Source organism: Lynx rufus, unplaced genomic scaffold (assembly GCF_022079265.1).
Source record: "Lynx rufus isolate CCGP_SWC_20201006 ecotype Redwood Valley unplaced genomic scaffold, mLynRuf1.p SCAF_10, whole genome shotgun sequence".
Taxonomy (NCBI): domain Eukaryota; kingdom Metazoa; phylum Chordata; class Mammalia; order Carnivora; family Felidae; genus Lynx; species Lynx rufus.
In genome coordinates this window covers 11,698,745-11,714,489 of record NW_025814824.1, presented here as the reverse complement: position 1 = coordinate 11,714,489, position 15,745 = coordinate 11,698,745, and the positions used below count along the sequence as shown (strand labels likewise).

Sequence of the window (15,745 nt, the reverse complement as noted above, 5' to 3'; positions counted from 1 at the left end):
CTCTGTCTCAAAAATAAATAAACGTTGAAAAAAAAATTAAAAAAAAATACAATCTTTAAAAAAATAAAATGAAATAAAATAAAACAAATGCATTTACATGTGAGGCTATTTGGTCCTCTCCCTTCTTCAGCAAGATGCACTGCGTAGCAGAGGGTGCCCCCTGCAGTACCTAAGTTTTTCCTCCATTCTTTCACAAAAGTCACACCACAGACCTTAAAGTCTTCAGAAGGGCTTGTGGGGAGCAGAGAAAGGAATGAGAATCAAGCAAGATATCAGAGAGCTTCACAAATATACTGTCTGCAATAAAAAAGAGCCGGGTAGGCAAGAGCAAGATGTACATGTAAGACATAAAAACCTGTCAAATTCAACTTTCCTGGCTTTTCTGGGTCGTTCTGTGTCTGACATTCCTGAAGGTGTGGTCAAGGTATACTCAGCTCTCCATAACTAAATGTCACACTCATATTTTAAGCAGTATTTCCCAAGACTCGGATTTCAAGGGCTCTATTCACAATTTTTACCTTATTCTCATACCATTCATCCCAAGAATTTATTATTCTCACATCAAACCTGTTGCTTTCCTTCATAGTTTTGCCTCATTCTTTTTTTCATAAATTTCTTTTTAAAGTTTATTTATTGGAGAGAGACAGAGATAGCATGAGTGAGGGAGGGGCAGAGAGAGAGGGAGACAGAGAATCCCAAACAGGCTCTGCACTGCCAGCTTGGAGCCCGACGTAGGTAGGGCTGCAACTCACGAAACCTTGAGACCATGACCTGGGCCGAAAACCAAGAATCGGACGCTTCACCGGCCGAGCCACCCAGGCACCCCTTTGCCTCATTCTAAGTAAACAATCTGTCCACGAAATCAGTGAGTTTGGTAACTGGCTTTAGAGTGTTGGTCTTGAAGTACAATATCCATGCAGAGTCACTGAAAAATAACGGGTCGCCTCTAAGTCTGTCTGTGTAGCACACTTTAGAAAACAGTTTGCGGAACAGCAAACCAGGACAGAAAAAGAATGCTTCGTTAACATAATCAGGTATTTTTTCCCTGACAACAGTCTGGTCTTTCTTCTGAGCTCCCAGTTACTGGGCTGATGAACCTCTGGGTGCAGTGGCCAGCTAGAAGAGAAAAGCTCTAAGCCCCTTACAAACAGAATGAGACTGTCACCATCAGGGGAAGGCCTAAGCGGAGCTACCTGGGCTCCAGAAGTGAGAAGCCAAGTGCATTTCCCAGGCACCTTCAAACCTGGGACTCGCTGTTGCCGCTACACGTTAGCACTGAGCGCCTGAACGCTTCTTTCCACTGCTGATACGTGGTCTTTAAAAAAAAAAAAAAATAGGAATGGTAACACCCCCTTAGACCCGTATACATTTGGTAGCTATACGGGCTTCTGCCAACAAGGGTCACGGTGAAAATTCCTGTGGGGGTGAGGAGGCCCTAAAATAGTTGTAGGGAAGGTTTCTTTTTTAACCTCAATAAGTTCACACAAACTTTGAAGTTTTTAACCACTTAAATAGGTGTTCAGTCTGATCTCTGGGTCTGTTTCTGATACCCCGACCCTTGGACTTAGGATCAAGAAACTAACTTCGTAAAATACCCGAGATGATCATTTTACGTCCCCGTCTCTATCCCCTCCCCCACACCCTCCTACATCACTACACCCCAAATCCCCTGCAATGGAAAACGCCTTTTCAACAGCAAGGCTGGCTAGTCCGAGGCCATCTGGCCAGCAATTGTTGGCTCCCTGATTACTACGCAGAATCTAATCAATGAGGCATTTTACAGGGAGTCAGCTCTCAACCTAGATAAATTAATCCGTAGCCACAACTCCTAAATGGGATTTGTTTTAGAGATTAAGCAAGGAATTCCCCGATGGCTCATATTCTTGGTGGAAGTATGCTGAAAGTTTCAGCAGTGATTACTAACCCTTCCTCTTAACTCCACCCCCGCCACCCACTCTTTGTGCCACTCCTGGACCAAATCTGCATGACTTTTTAAACTACAGAACTTACTCCAGCCCACAGGAGGAGAGTGGCCCTGCCTAGTTTCAAGAATCTTACCTGTCTCTTAAAAAGAATACCTTCAGAAGAGAAACCCTTTCTAAATTGAAGTCCCTGCAGGGATTTCTTTTTTTTTTTTTTTTCCATCTCCCTTGCATTCTCAGGCACTTCTGCAAAAGATAAATGGCTGGCTATAACCTTTTGTCAGATGTAGAAAGAATTAGATCAAAAGTTAAACAAATGGAGACATAAGTCCTTGCAAATGGAATTCCCCAGGGGGGCGATATTAAAATTCATTGGTCTTAAGCCTTTGGGAGCCTCAAAAAATAGTAATACTCCCAGTGTAGGGTGGGGGGAGTGAAGTGTTTACTGAGAAACTGGTTCACTTCTTTGTAGGGAAAATCAAGTCACTGATCCATTAGGGATTTCTAGGACTTTCGCCGCCCCCCCCCCAAGTCTTTTACTGGCATTCAAGGCCTTTCAAGAGTGTGAGCAACTCTTTCTCTTTCCCTCAGCTCCTGCCTAGACACCGACATGGTAACCCCTACCTGTACTTCTAGATCCTACCTCCCAGGACCCAGCACCTGTCTTGGTTCATATCACTAGCTACCGCTTCCCTGGCACCCACCTCATGTCCGGCACCTTCCATCATTTCAGGCAGTCCTCACATAACCCTACGAGGTGGGCGTGTTATCAGCCCCCTCTTCTTCACTGGCTTACGCTGTGGGGTATCTGTTCGAATGCGGCCCTTTCTTCCCAAAAAGAATCCCTAAAGGGAGGGTGTGTAAGGCAATCGCACCCTGCCTGTATTTCTGTACTGCAGAGTGCGCACCTGTATGGCACGCTCCCCCCTCAGCCCCAGGTATCCCAGCAGAGTCTGCGGAGTTCACAATACCCTACAATTTTCAGATGTAACAGACTCTGAACGCAGAAACGGAGTCTTGCTCATCTTGTACCCCTTGCAGGGACCGCCACAGGCAGGTGCTCGTTATTAGCGGTGTGGTCACAAAAAAGTTACAGCAGCCACGGCAAGGAAAGAAGTCCCCCTTCCTCTATCTCTGATAGCAGCTCTGAAAGAGCTCAAGAAACACCTCCAAAGCCCCCGCTGCCTAAGTAAAGCACCCCTTCTCACATCTCCCAGAGAAGGAGAAGCTACAGCGTCCCATCCATATTTCTAACTGGAATATTTCTAATCATTCTTTTTTTTTTTAATTTTTTTTTCAACGTTTTTATTTATTTTTGAGACAGAGAGAGACAGAGCATGAACGGGGGAGGGGCAGAGAGAGAGGGAGACACAGAATCGGAAACAGGCTCCAGGCTCTGGGCCATCAGCCCAGAGCCCGACGCGGGGCTCGAACTCACGGACCGCGAGATCGTGACCTGGCTGAAGTCGGACGCTTAACCGACTGCGCCACCCAGGCGCCCCTAATCATTCTTAATTATCTGCATGCTTCCCCGACAAGACAGCAACAGGGGCACGCTCTTCCCACTTGTAGTCCCCACACTGGAGTGAAGTTGTTCCTGAAACTTTATTGAAGAGTCAAATTTCATTCTCAGGCAGGTACAAATGCAACTAGTCTAAAGCATCTCCTTCCCAGGTGTGGGTGATGTTACCCCCCCCACACACACACCCCCTCTCAGTCTCTCCCCCCAACCATTCTGCCAAAGCAGGACTGATTCTCTGGCAAGGATTATCAGCACACCCCCAGCACAGGCCACCAAAAGATCTGAGGCCGAGGGCCTCCTGCCCCCTCTGCTAGGATCCCCCAAGCTGAGGGAGGGAGTGTGGAGTCACAGGGCAGTTTCTCCGACGGGGTGAGTCTCCGCTGGGAACTGCAGGGAAACCACAACCATTTATTACTCAGGCCAGACAGCTGCCAGGGAAGCGGCGCTGCCTAAGAACTTAAACTAAAATAGAGGTGGGAGGCTGTATTCCATTACTAAGCCCTGGAGTATTCGCTCCCAAGTTCGTCCACATTTCCAGAATGTTAAAACCCTGCAGTCAAAACCCTGAGTATTTATAAACTACTGTGCAGAAGCGGAAACCTGACAAATGAAGACATAAAAGCAAGGGAATGGTGACAGGTAAGATAATACCAGAGCAGAAAGCATTCATCACCCCCTTGTTGTGGCTTCCTCCAAAACCCCATCTCCATTCCCCACTGAAAACAACTTTTACTTGTATTACCGCGGCAGCTGATTAAAAAAGAAAATGAGGCTCCCGGTCTCCAAAGAGTTGTCAAGTTTGTCTCACAGGCACATGCCTGTAAGTTTGCATCAAGTAGGTGTGGTAGGAAAGAGAAGGAAGACACAAAGGCATACGGCAGGCTACACAACAGGCAGGACGAGATGCCTTCAAGGTACCAGAGATCCAGGACAGAGTTCAGGACCGTGTCCCCTACCCTCCCTGACGACTTAATCTCAAACCCAAGTGACTTCAGAGAGGAGAGAAAAGGATTAAGGAGCCCTGGAGGCCATGAGCCACCACCCGGTCGGGTGAAATCTACCCGTGCCCCCCGCCCCACTTTCAGGTGGGAGAGTAGCAGCTGCCCACCGCGCAACAGGAAGCCCACCACGCGCTCTACGCTCATCCCCCGAGAGTCTTCTCCCAACCGAGCAGACTCGAAGGGCACTTACACGGAGCCAACCTGACAGCTCCCGCCGGGGTGGAAACCCGCGATCCCCTCGCACCGGCATCTCGGGCGCAAATCCCGCCTGGGCTCCGCTCCTCGCGAGGTCCGCGCAGCAGATCAGTCCTCGGACCCGAAACCGGGGCTGCGGGAGGGCCGGCCCGCAGGGCCCACCCCTTTGTCCCTCCTCCCGCCTCCCGCCGCCCGCCCCCCGCCGGAGCGCAGCGCCTCCGCGCCGGCGGCCGGACCCGGGAAACTCTCAAATGGGCCGCTACCACCCCCGCGCGGCCGGGGGGATAGAGCACGCCGAGACCAACCCGCGAGGTCTCCGCGGCTGGCCGCTTCGAGAGCGACTTCCGGCGGGGGGCGGCAGGGGGGCGGGGACGGCGGCGGCAGGGGGTTCCTCTCCCCCCAGGGCCCGAGCGTCCCGCGGCCCCCACGCCCTACCCTACCCCCCCTCCGGACGGCGCGATGGTTCGCTCCGCGGCGCGCACTAGGCCGGCAGGTCGGGCTCCGGGCGCGCGCCGGGAAGCGCTGGGAGCTCCGAGCGCAGGGGCCAGCCGGGGGACGGGCCCGTCTGTCCTGGGGCGCTTCCTTTGAGGTCGCGTGCGCATCCGGTACGAACACATTTTGGAGAGGTTTGCAGCGCCTCTTTTGCTCTCTTCCGAAGGGAAGAAGAGGGGAAACCCCAAAGTTGTCTGTCCTGCCTAGAGGCCTGCCCAGCCAGCCGACACGTACACGGCATTGTAGCCCACGTGTCTCAGCTCAACAACTGATGACCGGAATTCCGAGGGTATTGGGATGTTCGTGTTAAATAAAACTTGACTTTGGAGGAAAATATACCCCAGCTTATCTCTTTTTTATCACATTTCCAACAGCTCCAGTAAAAACACTGCAACGCCTCTCGCATCGTCATCTTTTAAAAGACTACCAGTAAGTCACAGATGCTTATCCAAGCAGGATTTATCAGTACATTTACTCGTTTTAGAGTCTCCTATGTACGAAGAACTGCACAAGAGAAGTAAAAGCTTCCTTATTTTAGAGGCATGTAAATTATTCGGAGACTCGAAACAGGTACACTGAATAAAAGCATAATTTGGGGGTTGAAATTTAAGGGAACCACGCTGTAAAAGAAAAAAAGTGTGGACCACCTCGCTCTTCCCTTAAAATTGCTTTCCCTTAAGGCAAAACTCGGCCGAGGCTCACAAGTAGAAGGTGAAAGGTAGAATGTCCTATCTGACCCGCTGACGAGATGCAGAAGCTAGGCTCTCTCCCCGAAAGGTTGCTTCACTTCCTGCCTGATCAAAACAAGTTTGGCAGTTTATGTGGAAAAACAAGCCCAGCAGATGCCTCTCTGAAAGTGTGAGGCTTCTGGCCTCCTTTGGGGAGCTAAGTGCATGCTTCTGGATTAAAAAGCATCGTGAGTGACGTTTCTCACTTGCCTACAAGTCTCCAGACACAGACGTTGGGGTCGTGTTTCCGGTGTAAGGTGTTACTCCCCCGACCTAAACTCTGATTTAAAAAATGTTTCCCAAATTAGGTAGTGCGAACAAATAATAACAATGATAGCGATTGTGAACTGGTCACACCTTAGTAATGTGAGCTGATTCATTAGCATTTAAAAAGGAAGAAAGGAATCCACAGTGTAGTACTAACATCTGCAGAACTATTTCCTTTTTCTCTCTAGAGCTGCACTGCCCAACATAACCACTTCTCACATGTGGGTATTCAATACATTTTATTTTAAATTAACTAAAATTAGGGATTTAGGATTTAAAAGCTTCCAGGGGCGCCTGGGTGGCTCAGTTGGTGGAGCATCAGACTTTGGCTCGGGTCGTGATCTCACGGTTCATGGGTTCGAGCCCCCACAGTGGGCTTTCTGTTGACAGCTGGAGGCTGGTTCAGATTCTTTGTCTCCCTCTCTCTCTCTGCCTCTCCCCTGCTCACACTCTCTCCCTCTCAAAAATAAACAAACATTAAACAATGTTTAAATAGAATAACAAACATTAAAGAAAATGAAGATTTCAGACGAATGTGTCACATGAGTCACATTTCCAGTGCTCAGTAGCCACTTGCAGCTAATGGCTACCATAATGGACAGTGCTGATATAGAATGTTTCTACCATTGCAGAAAGTTCTATTGCTATACACTGCTCCAAATAATGAAATAGTCTTATACTAGAAATACTATTCTTCTGACACAATGCCTGACATAGAGCAACAATAAATAGTTGTTGAAAGGCATGATTCAGTGAGCACACTAGCATTGCTGGTGGCAGTTATACATAAATAGAACTTTTTGGAGAAGCAATTAATAGGACATAATTTTTCACATGTGGGTTGCACATTCGAACCCCACTCCTAGAATTTGTTTCTCCAAAGAACTTCTATCAAGCCAGACCCCCTGATAAAAAACTAAGCTCTCTCTCACCTTGGGGAGCTCAGTCCATTACAGCAGACGATCAGTAAATAATAAGAAACTGCAAAAGCACTGAGCTTTCCTGGAAAGCTCGGGGTAGTCTGGGGACTTCTGGGAGGGCTTCTTCACCCAGACTAGGGGGATAGGGTTCAGGGAAGGCTTTACAGACAAGAAGACACTTACAGGAATGAGTTTGTGAGACAAAAAGGGGAAAGCTTTCTAGGTGAAGGGAATAAATACAAGTGGAGAAACAAGAAATGAAGAGACCACAGACGTGCCCTTCGGTGCCAGGAGGTGAGGTTGCCCAGGCAAGCAGGGGCTGTATCCTACTGTTGAACACGGTAGGAGTGGGATTAGCTTCGGCATTTTGTAAAGATCCTTGGGTCAGCTTCTGGAGGACGATGAATCTGGCAGGTGGGATTGGGGGGAGGGAGAGAGGGGGAGTGGGGGAGGTGTGTCAGTAAGAATGAGAAGACCAGCAAAAAATGCATTTCTGTGGAAATGCAGGTGAGAGATGACAGGGCTATCGGGTTGGGCAGCGTTAGACAAAAAAGGGCCAATTCTAGAGAAATTAAGGCAGTGTAATCAGCAGGCAGGTAGACTGATTAGATATGATGTAAGAAAGAGGGAAGTGACTCTAAGGTGACTCTCAGGTTTCTGGCTCTACGAAGTAGATGATGATATCTCTACCAACATAGAGAATGCAGGAGTGGGAGCAGGTCTTGGGAAGGGCTGGAGGAAACATGGTGACTTTAGTTAAGGACTGATTGAGCTTCACGGGCTAAGGGTCATCCAGGTGGAGATGTTCAAGTATCTGCGATGTACTAGGCATTGAGTATTTTTGGGTAGAGGGCTCTGGGATGGAGGAAGAGATTTGCAGATCGTCAATGTATCAAGAAAGCTGAAGTCAGGTGAGGAAGTGAGACTGAATATTCAGAGACACTGTGTAGATTGAGGCAAGAGAATTAAAAATAGGACCCATCCAGCCTGTTTTCATAATAACCTTTACTGTGACAGGCAAAAAAAAAAAAAAAACCACCCAGACTAGGACCCATATCTGGGAATGCCAATATTTAGGGGGCAAACTCAAGTCCCCAGAGCAAAGGCCAAAAAGGAACTGTCAGAAAGGTAAGAAAAACCTCTCTGGAACAATGTCCACAAAGTCAAAGGAAGAATGAATTTCAAGAAGGGGAAAATCGCCAACAACACGCACCAGTGTGGAGGTCAGTTAAGATGAGAACGGAAGATGCTCACCACGAACAGGACAAGTGCCCATCCTGACCAGGGCTGTTTCAAGGGGAAGATGAGACTGGAATTCGACTCCAGTGGCTGACTGGGAGGTAAGGCACTTCACTGGATCCCAACTGATTACAACAAAGGCTGGAAACCATCAGTGTCCAATCACAGAGGGCTGTTAATGACAGCAGATCAACTGAATTGGCACATGAAGCTATCATTTAAAATTATAGCAAGTCTATCCAGCAACAAGGAGAATAATGATATAATCACCGATGAAAAAGAACACAGACGTTATCTATCCTATGATGGCAATGAAGAAGTTATGAAAACGTATAAACAAACTGGAAAGCAAATGGGAACGTGATTTGATGACAGGATAGGGCTGTGTGCATTTCTCTTTTTAAATTGTAGTTATTGTTTGTGCCATGTTTGTGTAATGGACAATTTTTCAGTACTTTTCAGGATGCATTACTGTGTATAAAATCTTTGTAACAAGTTGGTCTGAAGACCTCGAATTAATGTGATAAACACTTTTAATCAGATTTCTTCAAGAATATTACGATTTGGATATATATACACATATATATGTACATATACACACATACATAAAGACACACACATATACATGTGTGTATATATATATATATATATATGTTTTTACATATATATTTGCAATATAGTTATAAAGTATCATTAAATGGGAACAAAGGGATCTGACATAAAAAGTTTACAGGTTGGGGCACCTGGGTGGCTCAGTTGGTTAAGTGTCCAACTTCGGCTCAGGTCATGATCTCATGGTTTGAGTTCAAGCGCCCACTGGGCTCTGTGCTAACAGCACAGAGTCTACTTTGGATTCTCTGTCTCCCTCCCCACACTCTCTCTCCACCCCTCCCCTGCTTGCTCTCGCACTCTCTCTCTTAAAAATAAAATAAATAAACATTTGAAAAGTTTCCAGGTTAACTGAACAATTTAATTGGCTTGTATGCAGAATGGCAGACTGGAATCAGAGACACTTCCTTGCAACAAACATTTCCTGGAGTCCCCCCACCCGTGTGCCCTGGGGTAGATACAGAGAAGATAAAGATGATATATACTGGGGGCGGGGAGTGGGGGTGCTCACAGTGTGATCAAGACAAAACCAAGTAAACAAATGATGACAAGGCGGGAGAGTTGCTCAAGTACAGAATGACTAACACGCGGAGGTAGCAGTTAAAACTCTGCCCGAGGGAGGGGCACCTTTTGGGAGAACAGGCCTGGCCTTCCCTTACCTCCCCTGTAGTGGCCTCCTCTCTGCTGGCTTCTCCCACTCTTCTCAGTGCAAACAGCCATCCCAGTAACCTCCCATGTTCACGTGAAGGACTCCTTCCATCAGCATCCCCCACAACCACTAAAACAGCATCCAGGAGAGAGGCATCGAAAGTTCTGCTCTGCCCTTTATGCCTTTACTTTTTTATTTAATATCACTCTTGCTCACTCTCAAAGTCTGTGAAAGTACTCTTCCTTTTTTTGCGGGAGGGGTGGGGGGGGAGGGTCGGGTGACTAGCTACCTAAGTTTCCCAAATCCTAAGTTTCTAGTTAAAGCACTGATACCTATGTACAGAACTGCTTCTAGTCCCATATAGTCCTGCATGACCCCCCCAAGCCCCACAGAAACACAGACTTTTGATTGAGACGCTCCTCATTGCAATCTATGATGGTTCTAGAAATATGATACAATGGAACAAACTTGACTCTAAGTGTAATGGTCATAGGTTTACACACATTGCAGAGAGAGTAAATTATTTTCAAGCTAGCCTTTAGCACTTAGAATCCTGCAAACAAACAGGGGAGTGCGTTATAATCCACTAGAAAAACCCCCAGGTTCACCTCAGCCTTTGGGGCAACTCAAGACTCTTGCTTTATGTTTAAAAGCATTGTGTTTCTAATTTCCTGCCAAGTACTGCAGACTCCCTGTCTCCAGGATTGTTCCCATACCTTAATATTATATAGGAAGAGCAGAAAGCTGCCTCCAGTTTGCCACTTTCCTAAACATCCAGACTTGTACATGTTAGTGTCCCAAAGGTCACTGCCAATTTTTACATAGACATTCTTCTCTTCAGGAAATGGTAATTACATTGTTCCATAATTAAGAAAACTATTTTCGGGGGGTTCCTGGGTGGCTCAGCCAGTTAAGCGTCCGACTCCGGTCTGTGAGTTCAAGCCCCGCGTCGGGCTCTGTGCTGACAGCTCAGAGCCTGGAGCCTGTTTCAGATTCTGTGTCTCCCTCTCTCTCTGACCCTCTCCCGTTCATGCTCTGTCTCTCTCTGTCTCAAAAATAAATAAATGTTAAAAAAAATTAAAAAAAGAAAATAATTTCAGTTTTGTTCATTTTTTTTCTTAGACCAGTGAGTTTTGGCAAGATAAATAATAATAATAATTAATAATAATAATAATAAGATGCCAGTTATAAAGCATTCAAAACAGTTCAGAAAAGCACAAATAAATGTAAAAATCATCTAAAATCCTAATAACCAGCTTCAAAATTAGGTGGCCATTCCAGACATATGCACAGATACAGATAAAGAGCTAGTTAGGAGACTACCCCCAGAGACCAGAAAAATTTAAACAAAAATTAGTCTTACTACAGTGCTATTTTAATTGAAAAATAGTAAATAAAATTCTATTTGATATTGACAGAAAAAGAAAATTGATTAAAACAAAAGAACCCTCATGAACACAAATTAAGTTATTTCTTCAACATGATATTTATCCCCAAAAGATCATCTAGAGAGAAAAGATTAACTCCCCCCACCCCGCCAAAATCTTCAGTAGTGAGTTTCCAAAGACACTTCTAAAACATGAAGACATCAGCATTTTATTTATGAAAAATCACGTGTTTCAGTTTTAGAAAGTTTCTCTTCCTCCAGGACTCGCCTCTTTGCTGTCTCCCTGCATCCAATCCCCCAGTCCATCCTCCCCAAGCAGCCAGAATGATCTTTTCATGAGACAAATCAGATCTCGTAACTCTGTGCTTTTAAACCGATGCAGACTTCTTGCCGTGGCCTCATTACGGGCTGAATGTTTGTGTCTCCCTCAGCCCCCCAAAGGGGCTGAAGCCCTAACCCCCAATGTGGTGGTATCTGGAGATGGGCCTTTGGGAGGGAATAGGTTTAGATTAGGTCATGAGAGTAGGGCCCTCACGATGGGATTTGTGGTCTTACAAGAGGAAGAGAGATCCCTCTCCAGGCTCATGTTCCTAGGAAAGACCATGTGAGGACACAGGGAGAAGGCAGCTATCTACAAGGCAGGAGGAGGGCCCCCACCAGAAACCAAATCTGTCAGCATCTTGATCTCAGACTTTGCGGTCCCCTGAACTGTGAGAAGTAAATGTCTGTTGTTCAAACCACCCAGTCCATGGCATTTCGTTCTAGAGCCCAAGCTGGCTAAGACAGCCTCCAAGTCTGCTGCCTCCTCCAAACCCAGCTCATCCTGCTCTCTCCCAAGCTCAGGTCCCGGAGCCACACTGGCCTTTCTTTGTTGCTCTTGAGACCCTGCCAGGCGTATTTCTGCCCCAGAGCCTTTGTTTGAGCTTCTCTGCCTGGACCACAGAGCCAGCTTCTGCTTAGATTTCTCTTTCTCTCTAGAGCAGGAAGCATCCCTTGAAGCGCAACCAGGAAGTGATGCCCTCGGGAGAGAGTCAAGTTTAAGTCAAAGCAGGGACATAAGAGTCCAGCTGAGTGCTTTGCTTATGGCAAAGCAAGCATTTCAGAGAGCAGAGTGCAGGGGTATGAAAAGGTGGGGGCGGTGGGTGGTCTCCCTGGCTAAAGGAAGCCGAGGGAGGAACCACAGCAGGAAGCGAGGACAGCCCAAGACAGCAAAGGACCCTAGTATCCACAACTCTCCCTTCTTAACTTTATTATTATTATTACTCTTGGTAACACACTGGCAGGGATGCTGTTATTACCACAATGAAAGGATGTCAGAGTGAGCGCAAAAGTGATGAAAACATCAGTCAGTCTAACAGGAGAGAAAGTTCTCTCGGTTCTCAGCGGATGGTGGCTTTCAATTCACTCTCTCCTCTTTCTGCCATTGGCACAAATCCCAACCCCCAGCGTCTTGCTCCCGGTGTGAGAACCCGGCAGTGATTCTCACATGCTGGGGTCAGCCGGCCACAACACGGACAGAAGAATTCGCCGTGCGCCTCAGAGTCAGCCGCGGGCTGGCTGGATGAGGTGTCTGGGGAGGCCGGGGCCTGCTGCTGGGGGAGGGCTGGTGGACCTCGTGGTGCCAGGCTGCCCACGTGCAGGCTCCTAGGACACTCAAGGGGATGGTCCGAGCGTGCTGAGGCCAACAGGCAAGGTCAAAGTGTGCTCAGCCTGATGGACAGGGGATTGGGACAAAGCATAATGTAGCTGTGGGCCTGGAGATCCTAGAAGCACCTTCCCAGGCACAGTTTGGTGTAGACAGGCCCTTCCGGGGAGCGGGCTCTGCACTGGAGAGAGTCCTCCCTGGCGGGGCGCCCTGGGGCCCCCTGCTCACGCTGCTGGGTATACAAAATCCACACTCTTTTCAGGGACAGATGCCACTTAGTAACCCTCTATTTAAAACCAGCAACAGGGCGCCTGGGTGGCTCGGTGGGTTGAGCATCTGACTTCGGCTCAGGTCGTGCGTTCAAGCCGAATCAGGCTCTGTGCTGACAGCTCGGAGCCTGGAGCCTGCTTCGGATCCTGTGTCTCCCTCCCTCTCTGCCCTCTCCTGCTCGTGCTGTCTCTCTCTCTCTCAAAATTAAATAAACATTGAAAAACAAAACCCAACAAACAGCAACAACGAGATGTGCCTGGCTGGCTCAATCAGTAGAGCTGAGCAGCTCTTGATCTTGGGGCTGTGAGTTCAAGCCCCATGTTGGGGGGATACAGAGATTACTTCAAAATAAAATCTTAAGACAACACCACCAACAACAAACAAAGCGTGATAAACAAAGGTTGATTCAAGGCGTATTATGTGCCAAAACTCTTCCAAACCCTGCTGTAACTCATTTCACGCAGAGCCGCACAGCGCCCGTGAATCTTTGGTATATTTGGTATTATTGCTGTGCTTCAGCGGTGAGGAAACTGAACTTCCGAGGGGGGAAAACAGCTGCTGCCTGAATTTCTCGTCCAGTAGAAGGCAGGGAGGCTCCAGGGGCAGGTCTGTGGGAGTGAAGCTCATCCTCACGACTGCTCTCCGGCCGCCACGTTCACTGTCAACCGCAGACAGACGACGGCACAGGTCAGGGGCTTGTTGTTGCTACTGTGGTTTTCTCGAACAGAACTCAGGAGGGTTTCTGCCGAACGGAGTGCTGGGGGATCATGTTTGTGAAACTCTTGCTGCACCACATTAAAAGGTAAATGCCACAGCTCTCTCCTCCAGCCATCCAAGATGCAGAAAGGAAAGAAGGCCGGGGGGAAGAAGGTGGCCAATCCCCTGCTTGAGAAAAGGCCCAAGAATTCTGGCATCGGACAAGACATCCAGCCCAAAAGGGACCTCTCCCGCTTTGTCAAATGGCCCCACGACATCAGGCTGCAGCGGCAAAGGGCTCTTCTCTATAAATGTGTAATGCTGCCCCCCCCCCCCGCCCCGCCCCTGAGATTAACCGTGGACTGCCAAACAGCTGCTCAGCTGGTTAAGCTGGCCACCAAGTACAGACCAGAGACAAAGCAAGAGAAGAAGCAGATTGTTGATCCAGGCTAAGGAGAAAGCTGCCAGCAAAGGGGATGTCCCCACTAAGAGGCCACCTGTCCCCACCTTAGTGGAAAACAAGAAGGTTCAGCTGGTAGTGACTGCACATGCTGTGTTTCCCACTGAGCAGGCGTCTCCCTGCCCACCTGGTGTCGTAAGATGGGGGCTCCCCGCTGTATCACCAAGGGGAAGGCCAGGCTGGGCGTCTGGTCCACGGGAAGACCTGCACCGCTGTCACCTCCATACTAGGTGCTCCGGCCATACTAGGTGCTCTAGGACCAATTACGATGACAGAAACGATGGGATCTGCTGCCACTGGGGAGGCAACGTCCTGGGTCCTAAGTCGGTGGCTCATATTTATTACCAAGCTGGAAAAGGCAAAAGCCAAAGAACCGGGCCCCAATCCGGGCTGAGTGCACGCTGTTAAACTCTCTGTACATAGAACTAATAAAAAGTTCTCTTTCAAAAAAAAAAAAAAGTAAATGCCATCTGACTCCAGCCACCGGTTAGTTAATGAGACTCCTTGATGCAAATGCGATCTGACATCTAACTGAACTTCAGAGCACCCACTCCCTAAACAAGTGCTTTGAGAAAAAAACATTTCAATATGTTAAAAATTGGACTAAATAAAAAGGCTCTCATCTCACAGGTAAGGAGGGAATCTGAGGTGAGAGAGGCCCCAGGGACCATCGCATGAGACACAGGTCCTCCCGGGAGCCAGAGGGGCCTCTGGCAACACGTGAATTGCTTTAAGAAATTATCACCAGAACCTTCTAGTCCTAAGAATTCAGGATCCCCTATCAGCACAGATTAAAGTAGCTGAAGAGTCTCCTAGATTTTCAAAGACTTCTCAGATCTGAAAGGGGCCTTTAGAAAAACACTGGGAGCAGACAGTTTTCCAGGCCAGTCACAAAGAGCATGGGCCTCTGGAACAAAGGAAGCAGGGCCTGGGAAAGGCACTTCCAAGGAGGCATTGTTCAATCATACTCGAAGACCTGGCTCGCAATATTTATGCTCCTATGGGACTTCTGCTAAATTTCCCTGATGACCAGAATTACCTGAGGCATCTCAGTCCCTCCCTGAGATGCTGGGGGTAGGGTTGGTGTGTGAGAAGGGGCAGGGGATTGGTTGTTTTGAGCATGCACCCTCCTCCCCAACCAAATGAGTCTCCTTATCAGGGAGGTCTGGGAAATTCTGCCAAAGGAACATTGTTTCAATGCTTGGACACAAGACAGGAAGACCACAATTTTGAAAGCAGGTAAAACATTCAAACGGCAAGAAAATCATCATCTCTATTTGCAAACTTTTGTCTTTGGTTTGCAAAGGAAAAGATCTGGTCCCATCATTCTTTTTGTTATATTTCTTTACATATATATTTGCATATACATCTCTCATTTGTATTTCAGTTATTTTTATATACATGGTACTTGTTTATTTACCCAAACCACACAGTAGATCATAAAAAAAAGTAGCAAAATATAACTAAATTGTTGCCATCCAGAGAGCAAACTACTGTTAGTAACTGTGTGAGTGTTCTTCCAGGTACCTGTATGCAGGTAAGCATATAGATATCATATATAACTTTGCACATCTCGGGCCATACTAGGCATGCGCTTTTGCCTCCTTTATTTCTATGTAAGAACGTTGCTTGACTATTTTTTCATGGCAATATAGATTTATATCATCATGTGTCTAACTGCATAATACTCCATTTGTATGAATATACTATAATTTGCTCAATAAATACTTTTATTTGAAGTTC

At 47.4% G+C, this 15,745-nt stretch overlaps 1 protein-coding gene and 1 pseudogene across 1 annotated transcript in view; one reads left to right on the top strand and one right to left on the bottom strand.

Annotated features, from left to right (window-relative positions):
- Positions 1-4,781, bottom strand: part of TJP2 (tight junction protein 2) — a 78,480-nt gene extending 73,699 nt beyond the window's left edge. The window contains exon 1 of the mRNA XM_047101795.1: positions 4,636-4,781. Coding sequence (XP_046957751.1) covers positions 4,636-4,695 — 60 coding nt within the window. The 5' untranslated portion in view covers positions 4,696-4,781. The remainder of the gene's footprint in view (positions 1-4,635) is intronic.
- A 7,452-nt stretch (positions 4,782-12,233) lies between these two features.
- On the top strand, positions 12,234-14,396 carry LOC124524022 (60S ribosomal protein L7a-like; annotated as a pseudogene).
- The last annotated feature ends 1,349 nt before the right edge of the window (positions 14,397-15,745 follow it).